Raw genomic sequence first — 14464 nt, forward strand, 5'->3', positions numbered from 1 at the left:
CCAATAAACTGAAAAGCATGGGTCTGGTCTTAATTAGGCAGATATGAAAAACTTAAATCAAGGAATGAATTTTCATTTTGAGATGATCTGGGTCAGGATTCAAACAGAACCAGTTTAAGATCTAAAACTAGAGTTCATCCTACAGAAAGACTGAGTCACCTCCTCACCTAGAAACAATTAAGCATTGCTTGAATGTGATCAGTGGACTGAGACTGAGCCCTGCAGCCCCCGAGCTGCAGGACTCTCCCTTCACCTTTCATTCACCTTTTTAAGTCAGGAGAAAAGACAAATGCATACACTAATCATGTACGCAATTCAAGTTGCTTGTATTTTTATTTTGAAAACATTGAGCAGTAAGTAATTAAAATCTGGCCTAAACTAAAGGTAGGCAAATATTCTTTTTAATGGTTTAGACCCCGTATCTCAGCACTGAAAGCTCACATGCTGAAAAGCTCTTTGGTCTAATTGACACTTTAAATTATTTTAATGATTGCTATTTTTTTTTTAAACTCCTTCAGCCCACTGCAATTGCTCTAAATTTCAACTTTGCCATTCAATTTGCACATGAGACAGATAAAACTCCTCTAGTTTTCTGCTCTTATGGGATCTGCACATTTTCAATTCTGCTTCCCAGTGCACTTGTGTATGAGTCTTCAAAACCCTCTCTGCCAGTAAAACGGAATTATTTGATTGTTCCAAGAAAACGAACACAAAAAGGACATAAAAAGACCAAGCTGAGTTTATTTAAGATTTGGATGAACATCCATGGAACACTCTTGGCATTATATGCCCAGTTCTTTTTAACACTGTGGTGGTACAGCATCTTGGATACTGGAAACTCAGGCCCAGTTTAACTTCCTCAGTAGAAAAGAATTAAAGGAGAAAGTTGTTCAAAGCATTACAATGTGCAATTTCAGTGCAAGGCATGACGGAAGTAGCTACGTGGGAGGATGTTACTTCATTATAAACCTAAATCAGATGCACAAAGATTTCTATCATCTCCAGAGACCATTCCATCAGGCTCAACAAGAGGCTTTGCAGTGAAGAAAAATAGCCCCCTGTCCCTTCAGGCTTGAGAAAGTTGTATGGCTTTTTTAACTGTTTCTAATGAAATCCCATATTATTGCTTCTCCCCTGGGAGACTTCAAAAGTCATGCAAACTTCACAGAGCCCACATGTTCGTAAACTTCAACCAAAAGACCACTAAGGAAATACACTGCAGCTCTCCAATTAGCATTTGACATTCTCTACTGGTTTTCAGTGGGGTGAATTTGTCTTTCTTCTAAACCATGCTGATAAATTAAATGAGTTACTAAGCCTGGCATTTATTTATGTTTTAAGGCATTGAAATCAAACATTTCAGTGTGGGATTTGCTTTCTGCATAATATTTGGAGGAGACATGAAACAAACCCAGGCGTTTCAAACATGTTTAAGAGGCTAATATGCACATGAATATTTTCTTCAAGCTCCTCATTGTGCATTCACGGCTACTGCCAAACACAACAACAGAGATGAGGCATTAGGATATGAAATGGGAAGTGGTCAGATTTTCAAAGTGAGCTGTTGGGTGTCTAACACTTATGAAAATCTGGCCCCGACTCTTTGGTGCCATTCCAGAAAGAAATATCTCTATCCTGGCCATTGTCCAAACAGCTTTGGAAATAATTTTGCACAGTTATTTCAGTAAAGCATAAAAGCCAATCCCCAGCTTTCTCTGCCTGATTAAGCACTGTCACCAATCACTATGCAGCTCTAAAGTACGCATGAAATATTCCTAGATAAATCCTCCATCTCCAGAGAAATGTGTTTCCTGTACAACTGTAAATCCAGGTTCTGTGTTGAAACTAATCCAGCCTGGCACTGCTACGGTCCTAGAAAAGTTTCCTTGGTAACAACAAACTTATGCAACAGCAAAGTCATCCAATCTTTTCATGCCACAATATTATATTAAAAACACCTGGTTTATTTATACAATGACTTACAGATCAGGGTCCTAGAAATAATAATACATAAACTTTATAGCAAAAAATATACATATTATAATTCATCCTTTTATGGTATATAGAAATTATGTATATTTGTGTGTGGACATATACATAAATATATGGGTTGTACTTACGTTTAGGGCACTTGTGTATGGACACGTGTCCAAATACACACAGTATACATTTATATAACTTTCTAGGTGCCACGTGTGTGTACTTAGAGGCACACAAATACACACAGAGGAGCACATTTACACTCTGTGAGTAGACGTGTACGTTGCAGAGACTGCGCACGAACAGCTGGAGTCCTTCACTGGCTGTGAGCGTCAGAGGCGTCAGCGACCACCCGCGTTAGTGTCCACGGAAAGAGAACGAATGTCACCGCTGTGGGCACAGCACTGGCTTGATGCATCTTCCTCTGTGAAGAACTAAATTTGCCGGGCAGTGACACCCTGCAACGCAGGGCTTGTTGCATGGTCCAATTTCATTCCAGTTGTCACATGTTTTGACACATCCCGGACCACAGGTATCATAAACTGCACCGTGTTTACACTGGGTTGCTGAAAGGAGTTGAAAGGAACAAAATACGCGTATTACACAGAGCCCCACAAGAAAACTTACTTATCAGTTTGCTTAATTTCTACTGCAAATATCAAAAAAGCACATTTCGGAATGACAATTATCTAAAGGAAAAAATTACTTGTAAAACAATTCCACTATATTACATAATAAATATAAAAGTAGCAAAATTCCTTGTCAAAAGCTATCAAGTCCACAGCGGTACTGAACTTTCTGAGAATTTGAACGCAACTAATGGTATATATAGCTTTGGCAAGGTTTCTATCTATATGCAGATCTATGCTTTATATTAAAGGATTAACACTTTTATTACAATGCCTTTTTTCAAAGATTTCTGAAACATTTACAAGGTTGGACAGTTATTATCAGTTCCACTCCTACAAAAAGAAGAAGAGAAAGGACTGTCGTTCATCCCATTAGAATTTCTGATACTAAGATTATACGTTCTATATTTCATATTGCAGCAAACTAAATCAATGTTGTTAACCCAGAAACACCATTTCTAAAACAAACAAATAAAAATTAAAAATCAATTGTATCCATGTTTTGTCCTGTTTTACCAAGGGATCACTGACAGTGAGGATTTTTGTATTTAATGATTCCAGTATTTATCCATTAATTTATGTAGCTGACAGTTCGATGCATTTTCAACATAAAAGATCACTGAAGGCTCAGCTAAAAGCACTATAACCCCTCCAGATCAATACTGAAACTCTCAACATTTTATATCTTGCCTTTTTAGTATGGAGAATAATCCACAGTTCGATGGCAAACAAGTCTGTTATTCTTTTTAACAGCTGTGCTGATGGCAAAACCAAGGGCTGATAAAATAGTTCATGGATGGTAAGGGACTCTCAAGCATCCAAAATCATCTCCAGAGAGGTGATTGTATTAGGAAGGTTTCTTCAACTTTGAGAGGTCAAGATTTTTTAAATGACAATTTTGTTATGGACAGAAAACAGTGTTTTGTTGTGAGAATTGGCCTACAGAGTCATTTCAGTACTGCTATTATTCATGAAGAGAAAACAGAAATAAATTGATTAAATATGTATGAGTGTATCAAAGAGGATGGAAGTCTTATTGCTAAGACATCATAAATTTTAAGGGTTCCTTTTCACCATTAAGGAATCTTCAAAACAGCATCAGCTTCTTTCAAGTTTTATTTCTTCTGCATTTTATAGAATTTATGCTTATATAATTCTCAGGACACACATATTAATAAACACAAAATTGTAAAAAAAAATGATAGTACAGAGGAAAATTACCCTGGTGTTACAGAGAATCAAATGCTGACTATTAGATGGATATTAGATATCAGAGGAGAAAAACCCCCAACTTTCCATCTTTACGCATAGGAAAGCATCAAGAGAAACCCACCTAGAAACTCTGTGAGACATGTTTAATTGAACATTGTTTTAGAATAGGCTGGAAGCAAATATCTGTCTGTCAGCTATGTTCAGGATAGGCTTATTCAGTTTGTGAGCATAGATCTTTTGAGAATATTTTTCCAGCTTCACATTTCTGTCTTGCTCTGCATGATAACTTCCATGTATACTTAAGAAGGAACAAACAAAAGGAAAAATTTTAAATAATTAAATGAAACAGGAAATTTAGAAGGTGGGAAAAACATGCAAGCAATATTAAGCACAGAATAAAATGTTAGATTCCCAGGAAATTCTACGCTTACAGAGTGTGCTAAGAATAGAGATTAAATCTCTATAAGAGGGGAAACGAAAATGTGCAGATCTCCCCGGAGCTTTGCAAACAGTGTATTAACTGACTAGAAAAGTAGACCAAGACATTCAAGGACAGTAAGTGATCATCCATACACAATGTGAATTATCTTACTGGAGCTGTTTACTAGAAGCTTTTATCCCTCCTATCTGAAAATGAGCTTCCCTTTGTAGGATCTCTAACTGACCAGCCAAAAACAAACACTAGACTTCAGCACATGTGGTTTCCATATAGAAAGGAACATGAGCTTCAGTTTTTAAGGCTGCAAAGGTTTCGTCCCACAAAGCTTTAGTGCAGTAATAGCTGGCCCGTTGCTTCCACCTGAGCTCTGTTTGGCTCCTCAGCTGGTAGGTTTAAGGGAAGTTGGCTAAGGGCTCCTTTCCACTTCCTCATCTCTGCCTCAGAGCAAATGAGAACATATTACACCCTGCCCTCAGCAGCCATGGCGTCTGCAAGTACTCCCCATTCTGCTTTACCACGCATGGATGTGGGATATCAAAACACCTCCTTATCCTTCAGACAATGCCATGTAGAAGATATGATGACTATTTTCTGCTGTAGGCAGCCTATAATGGCATTATTAACATGCTGTCAAGGGAAAAATCAGAAAATTACAATGGCTGCTGTTTAAGTTCCCTGGATGGCTTTTATTGTTGAGTGATTCAGTTGTTAACATGTGGTGTGATTGATCCAGAACATTCCACTTCATCAACAGTTTAAAATATAAAAATAAAGACATTCTGCAGAAGGCTTCCCAGGAACTGCTGAAGTGATTCACTACCATGTAAACATGGAAAACAGAAGTGGTGTCTTTGCACCCGTCTTTTAAGACAGATTCCTCTCTTAAATAACTGAGCTCTGTTACTAATAACTTCCTTAGTAAACCAGCAAAAAAAATTATAAAAAACCCAAACTCAATGTACAAAAGTTACTAATAATATTGTATTTTGAAACATTACCAGTCCCAACAGGATTTTTCCACTCTTCTTCTAGAACATGTGTTTGGCATGAGAGATGTGAGCTTCCTCAGACCACTTTCTGAGCTGGCGGGATAATAGCCAGCTCCAGCCCAGAAGCCATATAGTCACATAAATACAGCACAGTGCTTGAGCTAATAAACTCAGCCTAATAAGGCTACCATTTGCAGACTAGGTCTGCAAACCAAGCCACTTTGGTTTAGTCCAGCCACTTTGGCAGTTTCACAGAGGAGGCTTCTGTGCCTGTCTTTGTAGACATGGCCATAATAATTTAGGAGGAACTCTTATTCCCCAACACAAAAGCCAAAATATGTAGTATAACTGCTGAAAAATTCCTTTGGTTGATGATATCTGGTAAATCTGATTTCAAAAAAAATTCTAAACTAATATTTGAGCATCAATGAATCTTCTGGCTTCTTCTGTCAGTGTTACACAGTTTGGAAGTCTTTTGTAAGATTTACAAATGGATTTCACTCATAGTGCTTGCAATTCACAACATCTCCTTCTAACAGAGCTAAAGGTGATGGATCTGGGCACTGACCTTCCCATGATACACTCCTGTTAATATTTTCAGCTTTCAATTTTCAGTAAGTATCCACTGAAAAGCCAGAATAGCCCTCCTGATACATTCACACAGGGAATAAATGAATTAAAGGAAAGCAACATTTAGCAGGGGGAAAGAGTGACATGTGTCAGAACATTCTCCAGCAGAAAAGGGATCCAAAGGAGAATAGTCAAAATCATCTCCCTCCACTTCAACTGATCACAGAGGAAGAGAGAAAATGTTCAGATTTTATTAAACTGTTGTAGCATGTCAGCACATCAGTGCATTTTGCACTATATTATAGCCCTTATCTCATTGCTTTCTTGCATGTGTAGTCATGCTCAAGGCAGGAGTTATTGCCTTCTAGCATCCTTACATCTTCTTTCTCTTGGTATCCTGAGAAACACAGTATTAAATTACTGTATCCCAAGGTCTTTCACTACTTCAGTTTACCTAATTGTACTTTATAAACATCTTGTTTTCTTGGGTAAAAATGTATATAATATATTCTTTTTTCTTTCTCCTTTTCTCTTCAAACCTCTTCTTTCCATTTCTGTCCTTTATTTTCCCTCTTCTGTGGGTCACTTTTTCTTTTTTCTTCTTTCCCTCATGTTGGCTCTCCTGGTTTTTTAATTTCTCCTTCAAAAACCATATTTTTTCCTATAGCCATCCTAACAGGTCTAACTCCCCACTACTTTCCATGGCAACCCACATCCTTTTCCTAACCCTCTCAGTTCCCATGTGGATCTCACCAATCTTTTCCTACCTTAACCATTTTTCTTACTCATTATCTTCCCCTTTTCACTGCTCCAGTTAAATGACAGCTGACATTCCCTTTAATGAGTCAACCTCATAGGACAGCAAACCTCGAGTAGCGGTGTTCTGCAGAATAATGTAGGGGAGAATAAGCTATTGCACTGGGGGAGAGGGAAGAGCATGTAGGGAACAGGACGTGCAATTCAGCCTCCTGAGCATCCTGTTTGGATGGCCCTCCAGACAACACACGTTTCCTGAAGATTATAAAAATGAGCTAAGCTTACGGCAGTTAGGGTAGAGCAACTGGCAACCACACAAGATCTGGTTTTAAAACACACAAAAGTATAACTAAAACCTGACTTTACTAATAATTATACTCCATTTTCATCAGAACACAACTCCTGCAAGTATCCTGCCAGCTATGAAATGTCCAGCAGGAAATGAAAGTCATAGAATGCTAAAGTTTTATTACAGAAATGTTGTTTCCCACCTATAAACTTTTATCTGTAATTGGGACACAATAATTGCAACTACTTGTTTCAGAGAGAAAAAAAGTCAGCTAAAGAGTAAAATCTTGATGCTGGCCACTGGTACCATATGGAAAGAAGTGGATCTATTTTAATTTAATGCTTACTGTATTATTTACTTAGAAGATGGTGCTACTTATCTGTCATTGGATACTTAAATAAGTGTTTTGAGGGCACTTAGCCTTATACAGCTTATCTACATTTTCTGCTTAAGATTTCCCCTTTCCCTCTAGAAGAGATTAAAAAATTCATGTTGATTTAAAAACTTCTTTCATTAGCTTTAATGGAGGCTGCGTGTTTAAATTCCTTCATAATGTTCTCACAAGGACTGTTTTTGCCTCAGAAAATTTTCTTCTCTTTGATAAGATGCCAGAAAAAAATTTGTGAAATGAAGCCTCAATTAGTTAAGTCGTGATATGTCAACACTTGTATAAACTCCTTAAGGCAGGGGCTGCTAGCAAGGAGTTTTTATTATTTTTACAGCATCTGCCATACTGAGGTCTCAGTCTGAAGTGCTTTGGAAAAAAAAATCATGATGCTTCCTTCAGGTTCTTCATAGATCTGCTACCAGATCAATAGATTAAAATTATATACATTACTTGTGCTGTCTAAGACCACATCCTTGAATAGTTTTCACTTAGTGACACCCTGTTTGGATTGTCCTGTTGCTTTGTAAGACAAAAAGTGAACCTTTTAGGAACAGTCAATCAAACATAATTTGCTCTGTCACTCTCCCATCCCTGCTAAAATGCCTTCAACAGAAAAGGAAATTGAAGTTGAGAGAGTAGACCCTGAACCACACACAATCACCAAAATGGACCACAGAGTAATAGCTCTTAGACCAGCACTAAGTATCCTCCTCTCGCTGTTTGTTGTTTTTATTCAACTACTGTTAATTGCTTTACATAAATCTGAATACGATTCCAGACAAACCAATGCCATTACAGAGTGTCCTAAATTAATGAGACCATCATCAGCAGAAATACTCATCTGCAAAATAGCATTTTAGTTCAAGTGCCCACAGCCACAGGCCACTGCTTCCCATGGAAGCAATTACTCACAATTACTTGCAATTAGTGCAGTCCAAATCACACAGCAAGTATGGATGAAATACACAAATTAATGCAGGTTTGCACATTAATATTTCCAATAAATAAATTTGCTCCTCTTTCCTTGAACCTACTTCAGTTATATGTGCATGTTGTCCCCAGAAATATAATTATGTTTTGACATGTCAAAGGAATTTAAACTTTTCCCGTATCCCGAGTGAAAAACTGCCAAGAACTTCCAAGTTGGTACAATTCCTGTATCATTTTTGATCTTAGTCCAGGAGTAAAAGGACAGTATGATCATAGCCTATTAGTCTATGTAATGACTTAACAAAGAAGCAATCCCAAAATGCTTACCTGCACAGTTGTGCTCCGGCACCCACTGGACTTTCAGCCCTTCCCTCTGACAGGCACGGGCGTATGCCAGGAATGACTCGCAGTAGCAGTTTTTATGGATCGGACACTCACACATGTCTGTCACACAGGACCTGCAGAACAAAGCCCAAAAGAAATAAGAAAAGAATGCTTTGGCAGATATCTGCCTGAGGTTTGGAGCTGTTTATTTTCCAGTCACAGGGCGTTCAATGCCACAGCAACTTGTGCTAAATGGCAAAAGTTAAAGCCATCCATCCCAAGGGCTCATCTCTTTTTTGGTATGCTACTTAAATGCAGAGAAGCCTCCAGAGCACCAGGGAATCACACAGAAAGAGGGAGTTGAGAAGACCCAAGAAATGTCAGGTAGAGAGGACTGAGACCAGAATGGGGGAAGGCAAACTCCATTTTGCAACGATTTTGTGTCAACATAAGATAAAAACTTTTTATTTCTAGAAAGTAATAACAATTTTACCAACAATCATAGCAGTAGTGTTAAGTGTATGAATTCTGTAGGCAATGAGCACATGTCCCTCCATGCAAGAGATGATGCCTTCTCTCCAGGTTATCTCCAGATTCCTCCTGCTTTGAAGTCATGAAAATAGCTACGTGCTTGTTTTTTCAGCAGCATCACTACTGCCTGATTTTAGGATACTCCAAAGGAACAGGGCTGATGCAGTGCAACTGAGCAGTTTCATCCTAGGAAATCCCTCAAGCACGGTTCATACCACCCAGTCTTTTCTTCTATTGCATTCTTATGCGGAAGTACCCCAATGACAAGGAGCAAAGCTGCTAACATGTCCCTGTGTGAAACTGCTACTGTGAATGTCACCACTATATTTCAAGAGAGCTCGTTCAGAACATGTGCCTGTTTGGCACAGACCTAAAATGTAACTGGCAAGAGCCAAGAGATTTGCAATTGGTGGTTTCTCCATATGCAAAATGCTTAGACATTTCTGCATGTGTAGCAATGTGAATTCAGAAATGCTGAGTATCTACTGCTCTCAGCAAAACCATTAAAAGGCAGGGACAAGATATAGGGAAGGCATACTCTGAAAATCATGCCCTCAGTTCCTCTGCTTTCCACTGAAGATGCTCTGTGCATGAACTTGGGTGTCAATTGTCAAGGCCCCCCTGCTCCTTGCACGTTCAGGGGCTTTCCTGTTTCTGAGAGGACAAAGGCACAAATCCAAAGCAAAAGATGAGCTGAAATGAAAAATGTGCTCTTCATGTTAGTTGCTCTTCCTGTGGACCATAATATGAACTGTCTATAGGAAAAGGATAGATACAGGCTGTTTCCCAGAAACTTTTTCCACAGCAGACGAGATAATAGCTTGGAAACAGTATATAAACCTCAGCCAAAGTAATCAGGATCCCTAACACCCACCAGTTGCTCTAGAGTAATTGAGAAGCCTTTATTCAAAACTAGGAGAAAGGATTAGTGATCCCTTGAACACAAGACAAGCTTGTTTCTATAAGTCCAACAGTGCCCCTTAAAGAGGAGTATTTCACCATGCCAAAGTCACTGGCTGCTTCAGTCACCTGACAGTTCTGCTTGATATTTCCGTGAGTTTTAATAAATTTGCTCTCAATGGACCCATGATATGAAATTACCTAAAAAATCACTGTGACAAATAAGTAACACAAGTGCTAATGTAAAAAGGTTACCTGTCCTTCATTCACTGATATATATGCACTGTGAATAAACAGAATTGCTTTGGATCAAATATATAACACGCTCGTATTTACAGACCAGTTGTTTTCGTTTGCAATAACTTTACTTTCTAGTGACATTGTAATTTTATTTCAATTGAGTCCTGGGGTAGGTCCCTTTACATCTTTTCCAGTAACAGATGTTTCTGTATGCATATCACAGCTGATAGGCAAGGAATAGATTAGCACAACATCCTTGGGGTGGTTTGATGTTGTCAGCTGATAAAAGACCTTGTATAAGCACAAAGGGTCACCTTTTTATGTGACACACTAAATAACTTCACACTGTTTCCTTTGGCCACAACATCTCTTTGTGATCTCTTCCTGGTATCCCTGCAGCGGGCACTGCTTCATATACCCCATGCAATTTAAGAGGTGCATGTCTCATTTTTACAGTGAAGTAGATGCTTGCTTGCTACTGAAACAAATCACTATCACAAAGAAAGTCTGTATATAATCTCCATAAATAGTTGATTATCAAGGTATTATTTTATCCTGTTTTTCTTTCTGTGCCAGCCCCTTTTATGAAACACATTTCACTGCTCTCCACTCAGATTTAGTTATTGATGTACATGGTGTTTATGGATGCTTGCTGGTATCAGCTTGGCTATATGTTCACCAACTTCCTTGACTAAGAACAAATAAAACTCTAAATCTGAGGTACTTCCTCTGCTTTTCAGAGCATACTTCTTTTTTTTTTTTTTACCATTACTTGGAGAGAGATGTCACCTTTTGCACTGAGTCAATGAACCTACAGCTACCTCAGGAGCTTGCATCAGAAAACGATGCAAGATCAGGAAAACTCCAGGCTCACCATCAATCACCCAACCTTTTTAATAGTTAACACATTCATGGCAAGGCTAGCACAGACCCTGGCAAATCCCAGGCATAGACTGAGGAATTAGGGAAGGGAGGGCACTGTTCCCAGTCTGCAGGAGGGCAGCCATGCTCTTTGAGAGTGCAGAGCTTAGCTCCTATATGCATGTAACACCAACCACTAACCCTTGGCACTGAAATGGCCATGGACATCCAGGCATGCTCCAGGGTGACACAACTGAGCTTTGGCTGGGATCAGCACTACTTGCTACAGTGTTCAGCACGGGTGTCCACTGAGGAGAGTAGCACGCCATGTGCTACACAAAGAATCTGCTGATTCATTACATACCAAATTGCTTGTGTAATTTTTATTTTCATTAAATGTTTAATCCTGGTGACAGCTGCTGGGGCCAAGCCCTAGGCTTAGCTGAGCAGCCATTGTCAGAATGCAGCAGTTTTATTAATGATTTACAATTTCTAATTATTTGTACAGTTAATCAAATTAATTAATGTTAAATCAAAAATGAGAGTAAAGAAACCTATATACACAGCTGCCAAGCCTAGCGAATAAAAATAAAACCATTTATTTCCTAATGAAAGGACAGTTCTGAGCAAGGACATAGAAATAAAAGATGTCCATTCTCTGGGGTCTGACTCTGAGGGTGATTTGCCAATGGCCCATGGCCAAGCTTCGACTTTGGGTCTGTTTTTTTATCAAAAGTTGTTTGCTTCTTTCACTTAATTACATTTCTCACCTTTATTATTGCTACAGTTGTGTTAAAGGGCTATTATGGGATGATTTACCAAGCAAATTGAAAAACTAATTCTTGTGTGCTATCCTAATCCATTCCCCTTGAAAAAAACTTCGGTACACCCATAGATTTTATCTTTTTATCGTTTCCAGTGATACATTTCAAAAAATATTCTCTGCTTCCCCAGATTCTGCCTTCTCATCTTTCTTCCTTTGAAACTGATAAAGAGATTTGGTGACACTAACTGCTTGTATGCACAGCTTATCTATACTCTAATCTGACTGGACTGTTCAAACAACAAAAAATAATACATTTTAGTAAAACTTTGGAATTATGCCAATAATGAAGCTCTAACTGACAATTTACTGTATGCATAGTAATGGGGACTTTTTACCAAGAACAGCGTACTTGCATAAATGAAGTAAAAACATATTAGAAACTTAAACATCAAAATATTACAGTCAGACAAAAATAATCCCACAAGAAGACTGCAACACAAGTTTCTTATAAAATGAAGCTATTTTACTAGCTATGGAAATACAAACAAGATACTTCAGGCAGCCTTAGTTCTGCTCTCAGTGAAATCATACAGAGATGCAATGATGTGGTCCAAAAGAAAATTACATTTATTTTAAGGACATATTTACATTTAGAAAAAGAAAAACACTTGGATATGACTGTGCACTTTATCTGGCATCCCTGTTCTAAATAAGCACCAGAGCACAGCCAACCTCTGAGTCTTCAGCTGGTACCAAGTGCCTCACTGTGATCCCTTTTGATGCTGTCTGTGCTGCCTGCAGGGTATGTGTCAGAGATGGCGTTAATTTGGTGTGTATAATCACAAACTGTTGCAAGGGGAAATCCATGAAAGTGAAGGCATCCGGCAGCTGTGGGACACACCCTTGAAGGAGACAAACACACACTCTGCTGCCACATCTTCAAAGCAAACTGTATGACTACACTCCTTCAGCAACAGCCCTTTTTCATATTAAACCATGGAAAGTCTCCAAGTCCCACAAAGGGCAAAGAACAGACTCCTCTGCTACATGCAGTATTTTAAAAAAGAAAAAGAAAAGATCACAGCAACGAAGCCTACAGCCTTAGTCTGTGCCACACGGGATTGAAATTGCAGATGTTCACTTGCTGAACATCAGCAGTTCATTTTCCTCTGCAATACACATGAATTCAAACCCAAAATCAACCATTTTAGGAGGGGCCTAATTTTCCCCCCACATTTCACAACAGGAGTATGATGCAGTGCATTTTTCAAACATTTTGGTACCTTTGAGTTGCTCCACACAGATGGAAAACAGTAACATCTTCCTCTTTCCTGCAGTAGATCTCAAGAGATTTTAGAAAAGCAATTACAGACAGTGCATCCCTACATACATTTTATGTTATTAAGAAGCATCAGATGGCGATGGGGTTTGTCCTCTACACTTGGAATAAGCTGTACACTTGCAAATTTCAAAGTCTGAAGAGTCATCTGCCTAGAGAGGAAGATTAACTCCCATCCCCACCATCCTGTGAGACATGACTTCTTAGGAGAACTTTTTACTGGGTAAGCCAAATTTTGATACAAGCTTGGCCGAATATTTAGGAAAACTTAAAGCCTCTGTCAGTGGTTAAGTTGTTATGACAAAATTTGTTTGGGTTGTTTTTTCGATGAAGTTCAATGACTTTGCCATTATTTATGGCCCCAGATAGAAAAGACATTTCACAAGGTAAGAAGATGAGAAGATGAGCCATTTTGCAATATATAATGGGAAGTATAGTATGTAGAGCTAGAGACTTTTTATTGCTTTGAGGCTTGAGATCAAAGGCCTGAGATCATTCTTTCCTTCTTCAGAGTTTACTAATATTAATGCAAAACCAGCAAGTAACTCAAAGAAAGTAATTTTGGAAGCTGCTGAAAACACAGAAATTCTTATATCTATTGAGTATTCATTCAAAGCACTTGCCTGGGGAACAGACTGTTTCATACAGCAAAGTTAATAATTTTCAAGGATCATTTCTTCTAAGACCAGGTAACCATGTTTGTACTCCCTCCCTCTGTGCTTTTCCCACACACCTTAACATTGGTAATATTACCTTAAATTTGGGATTGGATAAAGGCATCCATAACAAAGTTAAATCATCAGTACCCCAACCCTTTTTTCTGGTAAGTGTGAAACTAAGGGCCCAAAAGAACTGGCAAGCAGCTTATGTGCACTTTGTACTGGAGAATGCCCCATGCTGTAGAACTGCCACACTGCCCAACAGGCTCCAAAACATCCTTATGAGTGTGGGAGCAGAAAGGGAACTCACAGCTCATCTTCAGTGAGCTGTGCATACAAAATGTACTGCAGACACATCCTCTCCGTGGGGAAATCTCATTCCTATAAAGACAGCTTTGGCCATAATGCTTGAGAATATGACTGTTGTTTTTTTGGCAGAATGCAGAGGAGGAGTTTGCAGTACTAGGCATTTGAATCACGCGTTCAAATTTCATCCTGATTCCTGATTTTTGTGCGACTTTGATTCAACCATGAACTGTATTGCCACACTGAGCTAAGCAAAGGGAATTATACAACACACAATTCCACCAAAGGGAAAGAGCTGCATGTGATCCAAGATTTTTGGGGCATAGCAGTCATGTTACAGTTACACACATATTGAA

The 14464-nt window shown here is 38.7% G+C and overlaps 1 protein-coding gene across 1 annotated transcript in view; it reads right to left on the bottom strand.

Annotated features, from left to right (window-relative positions):
- Positions 1 to 717: 717 nt before the first annotated feature.
- BMPER (BMP binding endothelial regulator) overlaps positions 718 to 14464 on the bottom strand; it is a 147621-nt gene continuing 133874 nt past the window's right edge. Inside the window, exons 14-15 of the mRNA XM_063406681.1 lie at positions 8510 to 8640; positions 718 to 2546 (exon numbers count right to left, since the gene is read on the bottom strand). Coding sequence (XP_063262751.1) covers positions 2365 to 2546; positions 8510 to 8640 — 313 coding nt within the window. The 3' untranslated portion in view covers positions 718 to 2364. The remainder of the gene's footprint in view (positions 2547 to 8509; positions 8641 to 14464) is intronic.

The sequence above is a fragment of the Prinia subflava genome, chromosome 1 (assembly GCF_021018805.1).
Source record: "Prinia subflava isolate CZ2003 ecotype Zambia chromosome 1, Cam_Psub_1.2, whole genome shotgun sequence".
NCBI classification, from domain to species: Eukaryota; Metazoa; Chordata; class Aves; order Passeriformes; family Cisticolidae; genus Prinia; species Prinia subflava.